Below are 23,010 nucleotides of genomic sequence, written 5' to 3' on the forward strand. Positions count from 1 at the left end.
CTTGATGAGGTAGCCAGCAGAGCACTAGGCAAGCACAGAAGTGGTGTGGAAGGATGTGCAGTCTGGTCGCCACCTGTGAAAAGGATGGGATGCTCAGTGGGTAGAGTCAGAGACCCCTGGTGTGAGATGAGTTCTAGGAGCCCCCTCTCCCCTCATGCCTCACATCTTCTCTAGGCTCCTGGGGCTTCTTCCTTCCCCTCCTCCTCTGTGGGGGTGCTGAACTCATCTGCAGCTGCAGGGGGATCTCTTGCTCTGTGCCACCACTTCTAAGGCAGCAAAAGTAGACCAGGGAATGGAGTTTCAATGAGGGAGGCTCCATGTGCCTTGCCTCCCTGCCCCTCCCCCCTTCTCCCACATCCTTGAACTTGCTCCTCCCTTCCACCCCATGCTCTCATCTGCTGTGGAAGTGCAAGGAGGAAAAGAGGTAGGGGCTACTTTACTACTTAGCATCTGTTTTTGATATCAATTGTGGGGATCAATAATTGAGCAATGAGTTTTAAATATGAAGTGCCATATGAATGCTAAATAGACTTTCAATTGATGGGGACTCTTAATGTTTCAGATACCATATGGTGGGATGGGAACATATAGATATAAAGGCTTATTCCATAAATATCATGACAAGGTAATATATTCATTAGTTCAACAAATATTTGTCGAGTGCCTGAGTGCCTCCTAGGAACCAGGAATTATGGTAGGTGCTGGATACAGAGTGAACAACCACAGAAATCACAACCGGCTCTCCACCCATGCCCAAAGAACTTAGTACTGATGGGGAGAGATAAATAATAAGCAAAGGATTATAAGTAAGAGATATAAAATTATAGAATAGTATTAAGTGCTATGGAGCAAAATAAAGCCCAGAAGGGGATAAGGAGTAGGAGAGCAGTGAAATTTTAAATGAGATGGACTAGATAATTATATTTTAATAATCATTTTTTACCAAGGAGTTTAGATTCTCCAAATTAAAATCTATAATTGGGTAAATAATGACTTTTCTGTTATGTAGATATCCTCTCTAGAAATGGCACTTATGGTTGCAGATGTGTGTGTTTGTGTGTGTGTGTGTGATTTTTTTAAAGCTCCCAAGTCAGGATTTCTGTTTCCACCAATACTTCTAGGCTCCACTAATTTACTAATCCTTTTTTCCAATTCTTTCCAGTTCTTTCAGCCTTCCTCTTCCTATCTCATTCTTTCCACATATCTGTTCTGTTTCCTAAGTTTAGTAGCACCCACTGGCCAAAGTCACCCCTATGTGTGCTCCTAGAAAATCAATTTTAGAGGCCCTTGAGAATTCAGGAATGAACACACCAGGCTCCACTGGTGGTGTGTGAGTATGCACACAGCTGTGACATGGTGGTCAAGAGCCCAGGCTCTGGAGTCAGGACTGAGGTCTTGGGCATGTTATTTGTTCAAGGTCATCTTTCTTGACCTCAGTTTCCTTGTCTGCAGAATAATGATTCCTCTTTCAGAATGCTGTGATTAAATGAGAAGACTCCAGGAAAATGTACAGCATGTTGCCCGACCTACGATATGCTTAAGAGGTATTAGCTGCTCACCTCCTGATTGTTTCCTCATTCTATGTATTCTACATTTTGGAAGATAATTAGTATAGTATTTGTTATCTTAGAGCTAGCATTGATCACGGGAATCATCTGGTTTAATGGTTTGCAAATGGCTATTATTTTTTCAAGTCACTAGAAGGAACCCTGTTTTTCCAAATGAAATTCAGTGTGGAACCCCAGTACCTAAGGAAGATCAGTGGGATTAAGCTTGTTGAAATGGGAGCAAGAAGTGTAGTTCCTGCTCACTCAGTGTGTGTCCCTTGAGACTTCAACCTGCTCATTTCTTCCCATAATAGCCTGTGGGGCACTTCTGAGAAAGACTGGGGTTTCTCGGGTCTTTTAGAGGAACCAAAGTCATTTATCAGAGGGAAGGTAACTCTAATCTCCCCTCAAAAGTTCTGGATCCTTAAATCCTCTTTGTAAACAGTCAATATTGCCTCCTCCCTAGAAAAATTGGGGGTGGGAACTGTAGTTTGGATTTCTCACCTATCTACTTCATCCCATTCCCTTTCTGTATTCTTCTGAAGTTTTTTTTTTCCCCAAGGCCACCAGAGGCTATCTACTTGGCAAATCCAATGGATTTTTTTTTTATTTTTTATTGATTTTTTACAGAGAGGAAGGGAGAGGGACAGAGAGTTAGAAACATGAGTGAGAGAGAAACATCGATCAGCTGCCTCCTGCACACCCCCCACTGGGGATGTGCTCGCAACCAAGGTACATGCCCTTGACCGGAATTGAACCTGGGACCCTTCAGTCCACAGGCCGACGCTCTATCCACTGAGCCAAACCGGTTTCGGTCCAATGGATTTTTTGACCTGCTTTACCTTTATGCAGAATCTGCAACTGACCATCTAATCCTTTCTGAAACTCTAACACTGGGGCTTCCATGATCTTTCAGTAAGGGCCTGAGGCATCTCAATAATGTTTTCTATAGCCTTTATTATGTCACTTCCTTTCTCAGAAGCCCTCCATGGCTCCCTATTGCCTACAGAATCACATACACACCTTGTGACCATATTTACTTTTATTGATTTCAAAGAGGAAAGGAGAGGGTGAGAGAGATAGAAACGTCAACAATGAGAGGAAATCATTGATCACCTGCCTCTGGCATATCCTCTATTGCAACCTGGGCATGTGCCCTGACTGGGAATCAAACTGGTGATCTCTTGATTCCTGGATCAACGCTCAACCACTGAGTCATACAAGCCGGGTTTATCCTTAAATTTTATGACTGCCCTGGATTACCTGAATCTGCTCTCAACCTCACAAAATGTATTTTCAGTGTTGAGAAGTTTACTTAAAGGAAAAAAAATAAGGTTCAGGTTAAGAAAGATATAAAAGAGAAAGAACCCTTTATCCAGACCTGGTAAGATGGTAAGGTTTAAAATAGTAGAGATGGCAGTAAGAGCTTGATGACATAGAGTATTTGCCTTTATCAGTCCTTCTAGATAGAAGTTATTTGAGATCAGGGACTGATGTGTTATTCATTTCTGGGATGCCCACAGTCCTGAACTCACAACTCTGCTCACCACAATCCTCAACAAATGCATGCACCAAAGAAAAAATGACCAACTCAATTTGAAGTCTAGTGAACTTAAAAAATTTGTACAAGTTAATATAGCCTATTAATAAGTAGATTATAAGCCCTTTGAAAAATGAGAACTAATATAGGAATGTGTTTTTATTAGCTAATTCCCTAATGTGTTTTTTGTTTTATAAATGATGCAATTATGTTATTACAGTGTATTTGTTTCATTAATAATTTTGTCAGAGCAAAGCCATTGTCCTGTTGGAATTATTTGTATACCTGGGCTTTTTATCAGGGCTTTTCCAAAGGAAGTATATCAGTTGTTTATTTATTTTTGTTGTTGTTGTTAAATCATGCTGTATCACAAAGCACTCTAAAATTTAGTGGCTTGAAGCAACCACTGTTTATTATTTCTCATGAGTCTAAGGGCCATCACTGCTATTTGGCTAGTCTCAGCCAGGCTCAGACGATCTCAGCTGGGCCCATTGTTTTGTCTGGGCTAGTAGGTGGCTCAGCTGGGGGCTGGCAGGTCAGAGGATAACCTTGACTCTGCTCTAACCGGTCTCAGGCTAGCCTAGGCTTTATTTCCTTAGTGAAAGCAGGCGAAAAAGAGATAGAGAACAGCAGTGTACAAGGCCACTGTGCTCAGATCACACACACTGTCCCATCCACACATTCTTCTGGCTAAAGCAAGAGACAAGGCTGCCAAGATTCCAGAGATGGGGAGATAGACCCTATTTCTCAATGGGAGAAGCTGTTGAGTGGATACAGGGAGGGGGAGAGAACTGAGGACATCCATCTTTACAATCACTCTTCCACAGGTCTACATACTTTGTCAGTTTTTCTGGGACTGAGGAGACCAGGGAAGATGTGCATGACTCCAGCTGGCAAGACCATGAGCTTCCTTTGGCCTCATCAGTACTCATGCTGCTACTTGAAGGTGCTCAGAGTCTCACCATTCAATCAGGCCCTGAAGCTGATGTAGCTGTTGAACAGCTAATTCTATACTCTGTCCTTTTCATGCCCTCTTAGTTTCTTATCTCCTAACATAGGAAATGATAGATCAGTTGATTTGTTGCCTTTGTGTCTATAATAAGTACAGAAAATAAAAGACTTTAGGAGGTTCATAGGAAGCAGATATGTAGAGAAACAAAATGAGGTATCTTTGGTTTGCCTTTTATTTCTTAAAGACAAAATTTGAAAGAAAGTAGAGTCTTGGGGCATATTGTTTGGTTTGGGGAAGAGGTAACTGGGTGTGTGAAGTCTGTGTGTATGTGTGTGTGTGTGTGAGGGGGAGTGAATGGAAGTGCTGATCAGGAGTATTGGAAGGTATGAGAAAGAAGGGTCTGATCAATAGCTATTTTTCAAGTGCGGAGCATAATTTGTGGCAGGCTGCTGAAATGAGTTAGTGCTTCGCAGTTAATGGCTGTGAGCACATTCCTTTATTGCACACTCTCCAAAATGTTTGCCGTCAACAATTCTAAAAGGCTGTGAGTGACTCACAACGTGAGTAATGCTGGTGCTTCGTGAGCTGTGGCCTCTCTTCCGAAAACCTTCCACTTGGACTCCGTGTCTCTGTATTGACATCTCTGGTTTGGCTGCCCCTCAAATCAGCCAGCATTCTTGCCATCTGGTTTGGACGGCACTCTTTTGCAAGTTGCCCTTCTTTTCTTTGGGCCTCGGCCTGATTCCCCCTCGCAGTTCTTTAGTAAGCCCTCAGGAAACACCATTTTCTTGCTATTCAAAGTGTAGTCCAGGGACCAATAGCCTAGGTGTCAGCTGGGAGCTTATGCATTTCAGGTACCACTCCAGACCTACAGAGTAAGAGTCTGTACTTGAACAAGGTCCCCAGGGGATTCTCATGCACACCAAAGGATGAGGAAACTCTGTACTGTTGATTTTCACCCCTGCTATTTCTGTTCCCTCCCTGTTAACCTCTTCAAGGTCAGAAAACACTCTTCAACTTTTCACCGACCTCTCCAAGAGGGATTCCAAAGTGTGATGGGCTATACTGGCAGGGGTTGAAATCAAGTCCCATGGAAAAAATATACACAGGAGTGGACATAAGTAGGCTTACAGTCATAATACACATAAATAATGCAATGATTAATAGGTGATAATATAAGAATAAATTCTGTGTTTTGTGTACTTATAACTGTAAACCTACTTTTGCCTGCCCCTGTATGGTTTTCAAGGTTGAGTATTTGTTTTGGTCATGGGAAAGTCATGGTGGCTGTGGAATCTTATTCCTCTTTATAGTGGTATAAGGCACAAAGGAATCTGAAAATTAGACACCTACAAAAAAAGCAAAGGCCATGCTAACCTTACCGTCACCACACCTTAATGAATGTTAACCAAGAGTTTCTGCCAGAAGAGTGGGGGCTCCTGTGAGTAGAGGCACCTTAGAGATTCTTTCTAATTCAAAGAGCCCCCAATTCAGTGAGATATATGTATTCATACAGTGCATTCCAGAAATCATGTGCCACCCACGCACAGAGTCAAGCATCATATATCCATGACATGACTTAATCAGCATGTCAGCCCAATGGTGTATGATCCCCATTTTACAGATGACAAAATTGAAGTTCAGGGAAGTAAATTGCCCAGGGTTGCACAGCTGGTGAACTGCAGGATTGGAAAGAGCCTGCATCCTTAAATTTTACTAGTATGTGATTTCTCCAACTAGAAATTCCTTTCTTTGGTTCTACAAGGCTTTTTTCTCTGAGTTTACCAGGCATATATTTTGAGAAGAGGCATTATGCTAAGCTAATTCCTGACCTTCTTCCACACCTGTGCTCAGGTATTTTGAGTTCCCCATCCCCATCCTTGTCTTCACTGTCTCTTTCTTTTTCTCCGTCTCTCTCTTTTAAAATCTTTATTGTGGAAAGTATTACATGTATCTCCCCCCCCCGCCCGCCCCCATTGACCTCTTGTAGCCTCCCCTTCCCCCTCCTCCACCCCAGGCCTTCACCACCCTATTGTCTGTGTCCATGGGTTATGCATATATGCACACAAATTCTTTGGTTGATCTCTTTCCACCCAGCCACCTTCCCCTTGCTTCCCTCTGAGGTTCGAAAATCTGTTGCATGCTTCTATGTCTCTGGATCTATTTTGTTCATCAGATTCCACATATGAATGAGACCATGTGATACTTTTCGTTCTCTGACTGGCTCATTTCACTCAGCATAATAGTCTCCAGGCCCTGTCTGTTTCAAATGCTGCCTCCGCACGAGCTCCATTTTGATACCTTCCAACAGGATGTCACCTCTCTCTTTGAATTCCATCACCTGTGGTTGTCTGAGAGCTTTACTTACTCGTGGAATTACCTGGCACCTTCTCTAACAAGGAAGTTCCATCCTTTTCTCCTCTCGGCACCCTTTGCCCTGCCTGGCTCTGTGCCTGCCACATCACACACAACACATATTTGTTCAGTGAATTGAATCTGAGCGGATTTCTCTCTGCCAGGGACCTTGGGAGTGTCAGCACTCCACTGGACAAAAGGTTGTTAAGAGAGGAGAATTTCTCTACGCAGACTATTTCACACTTTTCACCAAGATTGCTCTTAAACTTCAGTCCACAAAGAACTGAGGCCCAGGGGTTGATGGGTAGGAGGCAGAGCATGTTACAAAACCTCAGTAGCCACCTGCCTGGGCCTCTGAGCAAAGGGGAGCCCATCCCACTGCATTGGCTCCTTAAAAATATCCACTAGAAAGAAAGCAAAAAAACGTTTAAAACTTCCTCTTGGAAAGCGCTGCTGCCTTTGATTTCTCAGGATGTCTTCAAGTGACTTGGGTCTATTTTTAATACCTGTGAGACATGATGTTGTAAGGAGAGCTAAATATAGGGGCCACATCCCCGTCTCTTTTATTCATTGGCCTTAATCTTCCTAAGAGGGAAAAAAAACGCAGGCAGTGTTTCACCACCGAGTTGTGACGTTTGCCCTGATGCGCCCCGCTGGAAGAAAATTCATAAATACTGTGTCGGAAATAAAGGTAATGAATGGGTTCTTTTTTGGAGAAAACGTTAAGTGGGAGTTTATGTTAGACCTCCCCTGTCTGCTGAAGACTTCGAGATAGTTCCTTTCATTTGCCTCGGGGTCCTTTGGGGACAGCAGCCAGCCTGTGTTACCAGAGCAAGCTTCAGCATCCCGGCACCAGAATGCAGAGGAGCAGGACGCTCAGCCAAAAGCAGCACAGGCATGGGCAGCAGCTGCAATTCCAGTTCATTATGAATGTCCAGGGCTGCTGCTGCTTTTCCTCCTCCCTCCTCCCCCTCCTCCCTCTCCTCCCCCTCCTCTCCCTCCTCCTCTCTCTCCCCCTCCGCTCCCTCCTCCTCCTTCCCCTTTCCCTTCACCCCTCCTCTTTCTCTTCCTCCTCTTCCTCTCCCTCTCCTCCTCCTCCTCCTTCTCCGACCTCTTCCTTCTCCTCCTCCTTTTCCTCCTGCTCCTCCTCCTCCTCCACCTCCTCCTCTTTCTTCTTCTTTTTTTAAAAAGGGCATTAAGTGCATGTTAAGAGTAAACAACCTTATGTGTAACCACTGGACCAGAAGGGAGAGACTAGGGCTTCTTGTACCAGCTGTAAGCCTGATGGATCTGTGCTGGGAGGCTCTGCTTTCTCCATTTTATGTTTTCTGATGCCTTCACGTTTCCCACACACCTTCAGGATCCACCATTTATGATGGATCCCCATATTGTCAGTGTCTGGGATGGGGCCTGGAAAAGTCCCTGGGGTGAGTCTTTGATCTGGTGCCGATACCATCCCTGCCATTAGCTGTGGTGGAGGTTGGCGAAGACAAGAAGGCAGTTGGGAGTGTGGCTAACAGCACGGGCTCTGCAGTCCCCCACTTGCTCCTGGCCTCACTCCTGAAAAGCCATAGGAGCTTTGGAAAGTTACATAACATTTCCATGCTTCGGTTTCCTCATCTGTCAAAGAACGATTGTGAGAATAGCTAGCAGAATTTTTTTAAAGATTGAAGAGCATGGCACATAGGAAGCACTCAAGCTTTGCCTTTAAACCTACCACAGTAATGAAGGGTGGGGCCTGAGAATATTCTAGAGCTGTGACATGATTCAAGCTCCTGGTGGCATAGGCATTTACTGTTTGGACAAGCGCCTGCAGGATGGTCTTGGCTTACTTTGCTTCTTGGTCCTGATGCCCAGTGTTGCTCCAGGTAGGATGGCACATGTGGTATCTGTGCTCCAGTGGACTGCCTGTTGGAAGCGAGGTCTTCCATTCTTTGCTTCCTTGGCCATTCCTCAATAAAGAAGGCCACCCACACGCCCTGCCCAAGGGATAGGTCTGCAGCTGGAAACACTGGAGGATTCCTTCCAGTAAGGTAGAAATTGGAGGTCTTGAATAGATAGCATGCTTTCTGCCCAAGTCCAAGAAATTCTGTCCCACCCCCTCCCTAAACCTTGCAAAAGAAGCTGCACTTCATAATCTCTGCTTGCTGTGCTCCTGTCCCTCTGTCTTCAAGAAAGGAGTGTTCCCAAGGAGGACAGCTTTGTTAAGTGCCTTTGCTTAACAAAGAGTCATTGAAGCATGGAGTAGACTGTCCAACCTATGAGGGAAGACGGGGGAGGGGGGCGATGAGGGGGGCAAGATATCAACCAAAGGGCTTGTATGCATGCATATGAGCATAACCAATAGACACAGACTTGGGGGGGGGGCATGCGCTGGAGGGGGGCGGCTGGGGAGAGGAATGGGGGAAAAAGGAGACTTATGTAATACTTTTAACAATAAAGAATAAAAAAAAAGATGGTGAGCTTCTCTGCTGATTTCTTGTTGCTCTGTCTCTTAAAGACACCTTTGGGGAAATAGCCTCGGGGTGATTAGGTCAGAAGGACCCTTGTTCCCCCAATTTGTCTGTTTATACAAATCATTGACTGGAAGCTAACAGAAGAGAGTTTGTCTGTCTTGTAAGCATCTATGGATATTTGGATTTGGAGATGAATCTAAAAAACAAAAATAATTCAGGGGTCAGAGTACCATGAAGTATTGTCACTGGTGCTGTGGTCTGCATAGCTGTAGAAATATTTCAGAGCTGTTTTATTTTAAACCATAGCCACCTAAACCTTAAACCTAGATTTTATACTAAGGGTTGGGGCAGGGACTCATCTGTGTCACTCTTCTCAAAGGACGTCGCAATCTGAGCAGGACTCCTGGAGATGAGCTGTGTCTGCGAGGAAGGATGGGATGGGTCCCTGTGTTCCCTTCTCCATAGCTCAGGTGCTGCTTGTGGCTGAGATGGTTTGCTTACCTGGCTGACTCCCTCACAGGATGGTGAGGGCTTGTGTGTGCTTCTCATCTCTCAGTCACTAGTACCCAGCACCATCCTTATCACATAGTAGGCGTTTAAGACATGCGCATTAAAATGATGTAAAAACACCACTTGGCATCTCTTTATTTATAAAGAAAGACATTCATCTTGACTTCTGTTATAGGACTGAATTTATCTCTGATGTCAGTGTAAGACCCAGAAAAAACATTTGAATTTGAATTCTATTTGGTCTGTCTATGCATTTATGGTTTAGTTGATAGCTCTAAGAGACACATATAAAAATCTAAAATGAAGTGAATTAAATAAATTGTAGAGTTGGTCTCCCTTCCCCTACTCGTACCACCCTGAAACTGTTAAACCAAATGTGTGCTCAGTTTCATTGTTGCCAGGTTAATACCTGGTCTGCATCTGCAAATTGGAGTTTGTTGTAGAACCTTCAATAATTATGGCTGTTCAGACAGAAGCTAGAAAGTATGGGTTTAGCTCTGATTTTGTATCTCTGTCATAACACTTTCCTGGAAAAAAATAAATAGATGAACAGCCATGTTTGTCATAAGAGGCCTTACCTCTAAATTATATTGTTTTGTGGTTTTAAGCCAGATCCTTGATGTTACTTTAACTTGGTTTTCATGGTTTAATTTATTTTAGTTGGTAAAGATTATTCATCACTCATTTAATTCCAAGGTTATCTATTGATTCTTTTCTCCTCATTTGGTATTTTCTGACATTTTGTGGCACTCGGTATTGATTTATAGAACAACATCAGTCACCTCAATGTTCGCAGGAGGTGTCGTTCACTTGTCATCAGCTGTTTTTCTGAACTGGTAAGCGGGATAGTTATGTATGTCCAGGTTGTTGGGTGCTGTAAGGGTGAGAGTCCTGCCCTTCCCACCTACTGGATCCTGCTTATAAAAATCCTTACGTAATTTTATAACTGAAATAACTGACAAGGTTTTCCAGAGGTAGTACCACGCAGCTTCTTAGTGGGGGTTCAGTTCTTCCCTGTAACATTTACCAGCCATTCTGTTGTTAAGCTGTGCTAAATCTCCACTCTAACTTAAAATAATAACAATAATAATAAAGCCTGCTGTGCAGATAGACCTTTAAGGTAAGTCTCCCTAGCCTATTGTTTCCTAAACTTAATGAATCAGCCTCGTTAAAATGCAAATGAAATGCTGTAGCTTTGCAGTGGGGCCCCAGATTCCGCGTTTCTAAGCTCCTAGCTGATGCCGATCTGTACAGTTTGAGTCACAAGTCCTTAGCCCATCTTCCAACCAAATTCCCATCCTAATTTGCCTCGATTTTGAAGTCCTCAACCTGTGTCTGAGGTTTCCCTTGCATTAAGATGTTAGGATTAGGAGGAAATACAGAGAGATGTGATGTGACTCACTCCCAACTTCATTTATATTTTATAACAGCGATGAGAACCTAGTGTGTGTTACAAATATGTAAACCACGGGTGGGGAACGTCCAGCCCATGGGCCGTAGAAGGCCCGAGAAATCATTTAGTCTGGTCCTGCCAATGCATTAAGGGAGAATTAATTAAATGTTTGACCAAATACAACAGGCTAATTTTTAAGTTGATAATTCTGTATGGCCCTCAAATGATGTTATAAATATCCAAATGGCCCTTGGCAGAAAAAAGGTTCCCCACTCCTGGTCATTGTAAACCAATTGGATAGTTTCTAATAGTCTTCAATCAAAAACTTTGGTGGTTGGTAAAGTCAATTTCATGAGTTTTTTAATTCATGCTTCCTATATTTATTTATACCTGAGGGACTTTGACAATCCGTCACCTCCTCTCCTCCAAGCCTTTCTCCTCTTCTGAGGTTCTTCTTGTCACCATCACATTCCTTGCCTGGTTGTAAAGAGTTTCACCCTCCAAGCCCAACTGGAAAATTACTTGTGAGCGTGTTAGGAGATAAAGCTTTAGGCTACCCCTGCTAGGAGTATTTGCAATTTCATAGACAGTGACTGAAACGTTTTTAAAAGCAAAAGATATGACTGAGGGAATTTTAGCCTCATGACGGTCTACTGGTGGATATTTTGGGGGCGCGTAGGGTGGTGAAAAGGGAAAAACGTTTCCAGCTTAGTTCTCATTCATTCTACTCATAAGATCTACCTTCCTCCTCTACTCATTAATCAATTGGTTATTATTTCTGGGGGCTTATGACTTCAGGTGGTCTTTGAAGTAAATTCTTTTAAGAAAGGATTCTTAATTCATCTCAGCTGTTTAACATTGGCTAAGGCAATGCTCTGTGTCTCTGGCTCCCTCGATGTCTAGAGTATCACGAAGTCAGGAACAGTATATAAACATACTGGAAGGGGAAATATTATTTTTATATTGGATTGGGAAGGATGATGTATGGAATGCCTTCACCTGGTCGGACTTAGATTTGATTCTTCTCAAATCAGCGACAGATTCATATGTAGAGAAAAATTGAGGTTCTCATCTATATGTTGTTTTTTTATTACATTATTTTGCTTGGGGCTCAAACACATCAAAGTAATTCAGACACTGTGGATGAAATAATCTTATTTTCATCAATAAATGTCTACTAAATCCTTCCGATTATAGGCAGTTGTTATTAGTACATGGTTATAGGAAGACACGGTAATACCCTGCAGTAATTAATTGGAGTCTATGTGGCTCAGATTTATACAACGTTTAGTTATAGCCAGGTTGTTCTTCACATAAGTGATATAAGTAGACTTAGGTATTGAAATGGATTCTGTTCCTTGGTTTGAAAATTCGAGTCTATTGCTTTCTATCTCTGTTCATTATGTGTAGGTTAAGAAGTAAGTCCTCCCTCATTTACCATTTTCTTTCTTCCTTTCTTTTTTTTTTTAATCACAGAAGCCTTCTTATTCCATACAATTGAAAATGATTGTTGACTGATTAATCACATAAGCTGATTAAGTTGGGAGATCATAAGTCATGTACATACACAAAACATTTAACTTTTGTTTAAAATCTGGAAATGCACATTTACTCACCACTATTTTGCTATGGAGCCAAGGCCTTTTACTAAGCAGGGGTCCACAGAGTAGAATTCTGGAGTCTTTATTTGTGTCAGCTACATCCCTAATGGGACGTCTGCAAATTTCAGTTTCAGTTCCTTTAAAGTGAATTGGGAGTTTAAAGACAGTGTTTTTAGTAGAGAGCCTGTGTTGATTTTTATGATCCCCGCCCCTCCAATAGCAATTTTTCTTTATTGGGTCTTTCCAAAGCATTTGACTAGTTTCATGAAAAGCAACAACTCCCTTTCCATTGAAACACATATATTTTATATATACGATTTAATTAAATTATGTAATTACATTGACAAGCACAACTGCATAAGTAGTATTGAAACAAACATGCAAATCTTGGTAAGTATACAGCTCAGCTACACGGGAGCCAAAGTGTGTGGGTTTGGGGACATGAGAGAGGGTTCCACCAGCCACCGTGTCCTATTAGCACATCCTGTCGGCACTACTGTTGTTCAGTGTAGCTATTTTACAGAGCTTGTGGTAAGCATTAATTATTCTACTGAAACAGTGAACTGGAAAGGATATTCTATTTTTTTTCTTTCTGAAATATGACTATGACACCAGGTTTCATCCTTTTCAAACATCACTCTTAGGACAGCCATTTTTGTTGGTTTGTTTTTGTTTTGTTGGAGTTAATATACAGACACCTCTCATATTCTGCATCTGACACATTATTATAGTTGCTTTGGGAAGCAAATTTCTGAAGATAAATACCTTACCATTAGTTTCCAACAACAACAACAAAAAGCAAAAACAGAAGTAAACATTTGTGAGAAGTATCTTGGAAAATTTCATTGAGGATGGATTTAAAGTTAGAATAAATAATCAAAGGGGCGATAGAAACATAAATATTCTAGCCCAGGTGCCAGATGTTAAAAAGAAAGTGTGTTCAGAATCCTCTCTGTGGGTGAATGACCCTCACACTTCCCCCGTGCTTGGGGTCTCCTGTGCTCTGTACTCATTTTCCTCATGTCCCCTGTCCCCTCCACTCCAGGCTTCCTTTTGTTTCCACAGCGAATCATCTGCCTCTAATAGAACAGGTTCAAGTGCCACAGTTTACCAGCAGAGAACACTGTTTGTGGTTTAATTTACTTGGAGACATCTTTATTTTCTAGCCTTTAGATTCTTAAAATGAAGTATTAACATGTTTTTAAAGTATAAGTAAAAGAAATTTACTTTAAAATCAAGGGAGGGCTGATGGGTGATACACTTTGTATAGTTTTTTCCTTTTTTATTTTTATGTGTAACTTTTTCCATGAGGGAAATGTTACAAATTCTAAAATGCTTTCTATTTCTAATTAGTCAGCATATTCTTAATAACATACTTATCTTGAGGCCAAACAGTGAGTTGCTGGCAATGCTTGGCATTCCTTGGTTTGTAGATGCATCGCTGTAATCTCTGCCTTCATATTCACCTGGCGTTCTCCCTGTGTGTGTGTGTGTGTGTGTGTGTGTGTGTGTGTGTGTGTGTGTGTGTCTTTCTGTCCACTTTCCCCCCTTTTTATAAGGACACTAGTCATATTGGACTAAGGCCCATCCTGATGACTTTTCTTTGGCTTGATTACCTTTGTTGAAGACCCTATGTCCAAATAAAGTCACATTCTGAAGTACAAGGAGCTAGGACTCTTTGGGAGGACACATTTCAATGCCTAGCACAAGACATAGTTAATAGTACTTACATTTGAAACTGTTTTAAAAAAATGTTTTTATTGATTTTTAGAGGGAGGGAGGGAAGGAGGGGGGGGAGAGAGAGAGAGAGAGAGAGAGAGAGAGAGAGAGAGAGAGAGACACTTATTGGCTGCCTTCTACACATCCCTCACCAGATCAAGCCTACAACCCCAACCCCGATAATGGGCCCCTCCCAGATATCCAATGGCAACCTCTAGGTACATGGGACAATGCTCAACCAACCAAGCCACACTGGCCAGGGCTAAAAACCTTTAAAAAAGAGACTCTCGCAGTGGTGTCCCAGAGCAGGGTCATGTTTTGAAATGTCAGTGCTGTGACCTGGCCAGAGTGTCATTCATACTTTCCTTACACTTGGTTTTCATAGTTGAGACTTCATTCAATGAAAACATTTAACAAAGACAGAAACAAAATGAATTCGTTTTCGACTGCTTGATTTAAGAACAGTGAATAAACACCGGGAGAGTTAATAAGCTCCTGTATTCATGTATGTTCTCATTATGTTTACATTTCGGAGACGTGCACTTTATCAGTAGCGAATTTATCCTGAGCTACACTGATTATTTGATGCTTCATTTTGCTTTCGTTAATTTCCTTGTGAAGTGATAAGCAGCATTAAAGTCATGCTATTCTGAGTCTGCTTTCTGAGACAGAGTGATGCGGCCTTATTGAATACTTTTACCCTTTCTTTTTAAAATTCATATTTCTACATCATCTATGGAAATTACCAAGCTAAATGCTACTCACTTATGAGCAGGCAAAACCCAGGCTGTAAAAGAAGGAGAAGATAGTGGAATATGTAGGACATGGGTAGAATAAACTGGCTTGGTAGTGGAATCTATTTAAAATAATACTTCAGACATACTCGATGCTTGTTATAAAAGCTCTAGTAGATTATTTTATTATTCCCACGACAAATCTGTATAGTAAGGGCAGTGTATTGGTCAGGGTAGCTGGGTTATACTGATGGACCAAATAATTCTAGATGTTTATTTCTTATACCCATAATGTTTCTTGTTGGTCCAGATGACTCTGAAAGGAACTGTTATCTATGAGTTGGCTCCGCATTTGGTCTGCTTTGATATTAACACATGTTTTATCAACAACACATGCATTAACAGTCACTGAAGTTAAGGGAAGAGGGGGCTGAGAGTCAGGTGCAATGATTAAACAGCCCTATGGAAAGTGATGCCTGCCATGTTTCTTATATTTCATTGCCCCCACACAGGTCATGGTTATGCCTAATTATAAGGGATTTAGGGATACACAATCTTGCTATGTTCCTAGAACAGAAGGGGGATCAGATATTGATGAACAATAATACCATATATCTAATTTAGACAAAAGTGTGTCCCTTTTATAGATGTGTAAAGTAGGGTCCAGAGAGGTTGGGTAACCTTCCAAGGGATATAGTGCGAGGTAAGAATGGAGTAGCTGATCAAACCAAGGTCTGTTTGAGGTCAAAGACAATGTTTAAGCACTTTGTATTCTGTTGTCCACAGGAACTGATTCAATTACCTTGCAGATGGTGTGATTCAAATGGTAAAACTAATTGCTCCCAGTTTTTGTTTTTGTTTTTTTAAATTCCTGTGACAAGGATTTGGAGGTAATAAGGAAAACCAGATGATTAATGAGTCTTCCATTGAGTCTGGTCTCTAGGAAAACTTTCTGGACCCTTGCTCCTCTGGCCTTTCTGTCTTACACTTCAGGGTAACCTCAGGAGAGGCATTGAATATTCTCAGTAAAAACAGAGAAGCCAAACAAGTAAAGGAAGGATTTTGTATGTAGGTGGAAGGCATAATCTCGTGATTATTAAAAAGATATGATGTTGCCCAGCTGGCATGGCTCAGTGGTTGAGCATCGACCTATGAACCAGGAGGTCACAGTTTGATTCCCGGTTGGGGCACATGCCTGGGTTGCGGGCTTGATCCCCAGTGGGGAGCATGCAGGAGGCAGCCAATCAATGATTCTCTCTTATCATTGATGTTTGTCTCTCTCTCTCCTCTCCCTCCCCTTCCTCTCTGAAATCAATAAAAATATATTAAAAAAGATAATGATGTCAAGTTAGCTTTATATGGCAATTTATAGTCTACAAAAGATGAGAAGAAACCCACATGTTCTCATTGAGTGTGATGCCGTAACAGTGAGGTGTGGTTGAGACTGCATCAATGAAAGGCACTTACTAGCATGAAGTAGGGATCAAGAACACAGGCCTTAGAGGTAGGCCAGCCCATCCAAGGCCAATGTCTTTGTCGCTTTAGGATTCTTCATCTGTGAATCAGGAGCACAATGCTAACTTCATAGAATATTAGCAAAGGATACACAAGGTAAGGTTAATAAAGCACCGAGCACAGTGTTGTATACCTAGGGCCATGATCAGCCAATGCTGGCTGCTCTTCTTCTTATGGTGGTTATTGTGAGGAGTTTTAAAACAAGGCATGTGATCATTAGGTTCTATGTGCAATGGTAGATCATAGCATGAATATTATAATTGCTCCTGGAATATTATAATCCCTATCACTAGAGATAGTGGAATATATTTTGAGCACGGCAACCAGGTAGGAGAAATTACCCGAAACCATCTCACATGGTTTGCTGAAGGAATTAGCAAGATAGAACATGGAAAAGAAATACTCATAGAGACATGAGGGTGAGGGCATAGTGTCTGTGGGTCTCTGAAGCATTGTCATCCCACAGAACAGCATTCAGTCTTGTTCCTATGGAATTAAAAAGTAGTCCAGCCATGGCAGTTACAGGGGAAGAATATGAGTTCATTTTGAGACAAAGCTGTCAACCATGGAACAGCACCCCCTTGGGAGGTAGTGAGCTTACCGTCATTGGTGGTATAAGCATTATTTGGATGGGTACTGAGAAAGTCGTGGGGATTCAAGTGGCAGTTGAGTGATGAGAGAAACCTTAAAGGGTAAGACTGAGTTTTGTGATTCTAATTCTGGGTGCTCAATAGAATTATCCAGACAGATTTTAAAAAATATGCCACTGTCTTGGGCCCTGCCCTAGACCAGTGAAGTCAGAATCTCTGGGATGAGGCCTCAGCAACAGCATTTTATGAAGCTTCCAGTTGGGTTTTCTCTAGTCTATTGTGCTGTCAAGGTGGAGAACCACTGCTCTAACCAAAAAGAAGTAGGTACCATGCCAGGAACCCCAGTCACATATCTTAAAACTACGGATAATCGACTCAGAACTATAGGAGGGAGAGGCATTCTATGTGAGCAACAGTAAGGAAGCAGGACAGAGTGTGGTTGGATTGGGTTTGGTTGAGCACCAAATTTTGAAGAGTCCATCTAAATAGAAGCTTCTCATCATTTTGGATAATGGTTTGGGAAAAGGCTTGCGGGTCCATGGTCAAGTTGAAATGCCTGTTGTAGAATGTCTTTTGGGGGAGGGGACATGGATGCTAGGTGCTCAGGATTCAACTTCAGGCATGTGTCTAATTGTACCCAGAGGAGCTTGCTATTCTTCATATTTACTGGTTGCTGAGTGATTCATACAGTATTGGGGGAGATGTGTTCAAATGAAATGTGTGGCTTCTATGTAAAGTATCTAATTTCTTCCAGGATACTCCAGCCCACTGATACAAGCTTGCAGAACAATGTAAATTCTGGTGTGTGTGTGTGTGTGTGTGCACGCACATGGGTGTGCGTGGGTGTGTGTTGGGATGGGAAAACAGAGCACACATAGAAATGCATATTTCTAGGGCATGAAACATGCCTTCACTTCCCTCCTCTGACCTTTACGCCAAAAGCATAAGAATGACCCATTGTCCACTGGCCCTGGCCCTGGTTACTCCTCTGGATGCTCAATGGCTGAGATGGCCTCCCACGTGACCAGCTGTCAGCTGTCAGCGTAGCCCCATGTGTCCCAAATTTGTTCCCGTGTGGCTTCTCCCTGCCGATCCCTCATCCTCTGGCATGGCATTTTCTCCATGACAGTCTGCCCCCTCGCTGCGCTCGCTGCCACTTTGGTAAAGGCTTGCAACGACAGAGAGTAACAGCCCCTGGTGAACCCAGTTTGTGCAACATCAGCAATGGAAGAGGCCTCCCCCAGGCTGGAAGAAGACTGGAAGAAAGGCCTTCAACGAGAATCGAGCTGGCAGGTAAGAGATGTCCTCAGCTCCAGACAGACCCAAATCTCTCAACTCTTTCAGCCCAAGTCTGGGCACCTCCCATCAGTCTGTTTGCAGAATTGCATTGTCTGCAGGCACATTCATTTGGGAAAAGTCATCATTAGTTTCCATTTCTTTTTAAACCATGCGATAGGACTCCAGATGCATTTACTCTAGATTATTGAGCAAGCTAATAGAATTTTACAAATCTATAGGTGCTGCTAAATCTATGCTTTCTTAATACAGGCCCTTGAATTAACAAGTTGCAGGTGGATAGCAAAGGGAACATGCAGATTTGGTTGGTGGGAGTATACGTTCCTTGCCGTATAAAAATTTAACACAGCACCTGTCATCAGACTTACTTTATGGTGGCAGCAACTTGGAATGAGGGGCTTGGTTTTAACTTATTTTGATGAGTTGACCATTCTTTCAATGCAGCTTGTGTGCCTTCCTTATTTATGCTGAACTCATAATAGCTAGAAGCTCTGTGGCATGCAGAGAGTTCAAGCTAAAGGATTCATTTTGGTGTAGAGGCAGTTTTCATTAAAATATACAAAGCGGTAATGTTTATACATTATAATACCTATTTCAAATTAGCAAAATTATATGCTCCTGTCTCGTAAGCTGCCAACTGAAATCCCTTCCTAAATCCTGTTGAATGGCTTTGATTACTCTTCTTCACATTACACATTACACACCTCTAATGCATATTTTTACGCATCCACTCCATTGCCATTTAATTAGACAACAATATTGAAGAGCGATGCCAGAGCTTTTTTATTTTTTTCATTTTTTAAACTCCGTTGCCTTATGGAAAAAGAACACTTCCATGCACGAAGCATTTCTTATGGGTGGTGTTGGTTAACGCGAAACTGTGATTTTCCATTTAGTCGGCAGCAGAAAGTTTCATATAGAAATGGTGATGGGGAATGAGTCGATTTCCAACATCAATATTTAAAAGTGAGTCTTCCTTTTTATACAAAGAGGGGAGCTTTTCATAAGCTTTCTCCTTTGCAATAGAAATTTCAGCAAAATGTAGTGGTGATATTGACAGGTATGCTCTGTTCTGAGCAATGGTGATGATGTTAAGTTAGGAGCTTCAGAAAAAACAACCTGTAACCTGTGGTGAAATGAAAGTCCTTTCACTCCTACTGGGAGTATTGTTTAGGAAGTAGGAAGTGATACCAAAGAAATCTGCCTGCTGCTTTAATGATGTCTTGTGGGGTCTCTAGAGAGGGCGTCTAAACACAGATTCAGATAGTCTATGCTATGTAGATGTGTCTTTTGGACTTTTGCCTTTTGTTTACATGTTTTCTTCTAGAAAGTTGGCATCTTATGGAGTCTTCATTTCTAAGGAGGCCAAAGGGAGGCAGGATGTGAGTGATGACTCAGAGAGCTCTGTGAACAAAATCTTTAAACTAGAAACATGACATCCAAATGTGTATGCATCCTATCAATGTGAGCATCCCATGGACCTTTAGCTGGGTAATTTCCCCCAAGGCAGATCATAGAAATGTTCTCTGTGCTACTTGCCTTTGCTTCCAAAGATGTGATCCTGTACAGCTGGTCAACCCCTGTCATTTCCACTGTAGTAACCAAAGCTCTCCCTATAGCAGCAGTTATGAAATGGGCATCTTGCTCTCCCCAACTCTTGGTAATGCATGATGCTGGGTGGAAAGGATGCCACAAGGTGTTAGCTTCAGCTTCACCAGCATCTGGCCTTCCAGCCCTCCGTGATCCTACTTGCCACCCCCACTCTCCTGTCACCCAGATTGCCATGCTGGATCCCACATGCATGGAGCCACCCCATTGTAAGCTGATAATCTGTTCCTAAGGGCCCAAGAGAGGAAATTTTAAATCTGATAGCACTAGATGAGGGACCTATTTTGGCCATCCATGGTAGTGATGGAGTTGGGAGAAACTTAAAACCAATTGTGATTGATGTTCATGCTTTAATTTAGCTAAGTACTGCATTTCTTATTGAAACTGATCCAATACTACTTTCCTACCTAGCTACAATTGACCAATCACAGTGTCAGGTGTGTGTGTGTGTGTGTGTGTGTGTGTGTGTGTGTGTGTGTGTGTGTGACATACATACACTAACCTTTCCAAGAAGCCTGGAAGGAAGGCAAGATTACCCTCACCACCCCCACTTTACAGATGAGAAATTAAGACTCAAGGAGGTTATATAACCTGCCCAAAGCCATCCAGTATTTAGGTACAGGCTTGTTTGGCTCCAATGCCTGTGTTCTTCCCATTTTGGTTGCTGTGCCATCTGAATTGAATTTTATCTTATGGAATAATAGCTTCTGAGCAGCTGTGATGTGGGCAGGCAGGAAGCAGGAGGAAGAAAGGGAAAAGTGTGCCGATCTTCTAATGGATTAATCAATCTCTGAGTCATTAAGACTTTAATAAAATGTTCTTTAACAGTTTATTTGTTAACCCTTACTCTAGACCAGGCACTAAGCTACATTTCTAAGTCTTTTAAGTACTCTGACAGATAAGATCTATTGCCATTATACAAATGGGGAAACTAAGGCTCAGAGGTGGAAGGGAATGTACCCAAGGTCACACAGCTACTAAGATACTGTAAAGGGATGTGGACCTGCTTGGATCCAAAGCCTATACTCTTATACAAGTCTGCCTCTCAGAGTGTATTTTCAAATTACATTTTGATCATACATATTTTAACTATCTCATCTCACAAATGATGTGTTGAGATTTAATCCTTGAGATGTTCCTCTGATAGTATTTTTAAAATAAATTAGGAGTTGGGCAAAAATGCCTTACTCACTCACTTCTTCAGAATGTATTTTAATTGGGTGCCATTTGCCTTAAATGAACCAGCTTGCCCATTGAGTTGGAAATGAACTAGATACAATTTCTAGAATCAACTGTAAATCTGAAAATACATTTAAGCATCTAATTTGTATTGGAGAATGAATAGTGGCTGTGTCACAGTTGATATTCCTGTCTTGCATAGCCCACCTCAGCTCTGGGAACAGCTCAGGAATGGAGACAGCAGTGGCTTCTGCCACCAGTTAACCACCTGATCACTGGAAAACTTACTTAAGACAGTGCCTTTGCTTCTTAACTTGTAAAGGCAAATGCTTATGCTCCAGTGAGGCCTGGAGAGAAGATGGGAGGAGATTTGATGATGCTTCATTGTTCTGTGCAACTGTCAGTTGAAAGATATTATGAAGGGGCAAACAATTCATTTCTGGGTGATGTTTTATCTTGGGTTGGTTCCCTTTAAAATAACTGATGTAATTGCAGTGTGGATCAGTCTATCGATACTGTTTGTCTGTACCTGTCTCCCCCACAAGAAGATGAATTCCTCAAGGACAGAGATGCATCTTGTCTTTGTGTCTCTGCACTTAGTACCGAGCCTGGCATACACTCAACCCTTGATGATGTTTGCCTAACTGAAGGGAATTGCAAATTTGATCTGGAAGGAAGCTGAGACATGATCTGGGTCTGACTTTGCACTTGAAGAAATGAGGATGAGGGAGGCTAAGTGTTTGTCCCAGGTTCCACTGCGGTTAGTGGGGAGCAGGAATAAGGCTCTCTCTGTTCAGCCTTCATTCTTTCCCCTGGATTGCTTCACCATAAACTTCCTATTCCTTGACTTTTTTATCTGTAGAGTTGGAACTAGAGTATATTATCTATGCCTGTTTATTTATCACTAGAGGCCCAGTGCATGAAATTCATGCACTGGGGTGGTGGGGGGAATCCCTCAGCCTAGCCTGCGCTCTCTCGCAGTCCGGGAGCCCCCAGGGGATGTCCAACTGATGGCTTAGGCCCACTCCCTTGCAGTCGGACATCCTTAGCGCTGCTGCGGAAGCGGGAGAGGCTCCTGCCACTGCTGCTGTGCTTGCCAGCTGGGAGCCTGGCTACTGACTGAGCAGCACCCCCCTGTGGAAGTGCATTGACCACAGGGGGCAGCTCCTGAATGGAGCGTCTGCCCTCTGGTGGTCAGTGCACGTCATAGCAACCGGTTGTTCCACTGTTCGGTTGATTTGCATAGTAGCCTATTATTATATAGGATGGTATCCCTCCCTGGAGAGGAGCTATAACATAAGGGTCAAGAATGAGATCTAGAAGCAGACTTCTGCATGCTAACCCTGGTGTCATCAATTTTTAACTATGTAACATTGGTAAAGTTTCTAACCTCTCCGGGCTTCAGTTTTCTCACTATGGGATGGAGATCATTGTTCTAGCTATCTTTAAGGTTGTTGTGAAGATTAAATGAGTTAATTTATGGAAATTACTTAGCAGAGCACTTAAGTAAGTACTGTTTAGTGACTATGGGGTGCACTGTACATGTCAGCTACTACCTATCTATTATCTATTTAATGAGACAGCCATTTAATATGGTGTGTGTGTGTGTGTGTGTGTGTGTGTGTGTGTGTAAATACCTATTGTGTGAAAACACTTCCATACTTAAGTGTATGAGAAAGTGATCAGACATGTTGCTCTTCAACTTGAAGTCATGGTGGGTAGAATATAGCAGGTCATAGGTGTAGGATAGTAAAAAATGCTCCATGTATCATAGAAGCATTAAGGACTGGCTTCCAATCTGTCTAAGGCAGTGGTTGGCAAACTCATTAGTCAACAGCGCCAAATATCAACAGTACAACAATTGAAATTTCTTTTGAGAGCCTAATTTTTAAAACTTAAACTTCTTCTAATACCACTTCTTCAAAATAGACTTGTCCAGGCTGTGGTATTTTGTGGAAGAGCCACACTCAAGGGGTCAAAGGGCCGCATGTGGCTCGCGAGCCGCAGTTTGCCAA

At 42.3% G+C, this 23,010-nt stretch overlaps 1 protein-coding gene across 2 annotated transcripts in view; it reads left to right on the forward strand.

Moving 5' to 3' along the window:
- Window positions 1-18,136: 18,136 nt before the first annotated feature.
- The window catches only part of PPARGC1A (PPARG coactivator 1 alpha), a 304,344-nt gene continuing 299,470 nt past the window's right edge, over window positions 18,137-23,010 (forward strand). For both annotated transcript variants that reach the window (XM_054724022.1, XM_054724037.1), the window contains exon 1: window positions 18,137-18,205. In XM_054724022.1, the coding sequence (XP_054579997.1) occupies window positions 18,137-18,205 (69 nt within the window). The remainder of the gene's footprint in view (window positions 18,206-23,010) is intronic.

This window comes from Eptesicus fuscus, chromosome 2 (genome assembly GCF_027574615.1).
Source record: "Eptesicus fuscus isolate TK198812 chromosome 2, DD_ASM_mEF_20220401, whole genome shotgun sequence".
Classification (NCBI taxonomy): Eukaryota; Metazoa; Chordata; class Mammalia; order Chiroptera; family Vespertilionidae; genus Eptesicus; species Eptesicus fuscus.